Raw genomic sequence first — 222 nt, 5'->3', positions numbered from 1 at the left:
TTACCTGGCTCTCTGCAGGGAGTACCACAGGCAGTACTCATTACCTGGCTCTCTGCAGGGAGTACCACAGCGAGTACTCGTTACCTGGCTCTCTGCAGGGAGTACCACAGCGAGTACTCATCCCGACAGGCCGTGAGCTGCACTGGCTCCCCCCGCAGCAGCGGCTCCTCCCGCGGCAGGAAGTACACACACTGCATCCAGTGATCCCTCCACTGCAAAGGG

The 222-nt window shown here is 60.8% G+C and overlaps 1 protein-coding gene across 1 annotated transcript in view; it reads right to left on the bottom strand.

Annotated features, from left to right (window-relative positions):
- Window positions 1–222, bottom strand: part of PRMT7 (protein arginine methyltransferase 7) — a 14,099-nt gene that overhangs the window by 8,137 nt on the left and 5,740 nt on the right. The window contains exon 8 of the mRNA XM_027698198.1: window positions 85–212. Within this exon, the coding sequence (XP_027553999.1) occupies window positions 85–212 (128 nt within the window). The remainder of the gene's footprint in view (window positions 1–84; window positions 213–222) is intronic.

This window comes from Neopelma chrysocephalum, unplaced genomic scaffold (assembly GCF_003984885.1).
Source record: "Neopelma chrysocephalum unplaced genomic scaffold, ASM398488v2 Primary Assembly neopelma1_125, whole genome shotgun sequence".
Taxonomy (NCBI): domain Eukaryota; kingdom Metazoa; phylum Chordata; class Aves; order Passeriformes; family Pipridae; genus Neopelma; species Neopelma chrysocephalum.
The sequence above is the reverse complement of the archived record's forward strand: the minus strand, read 5'-3'. Positions and strand labels throughout refer to the sequence as shown.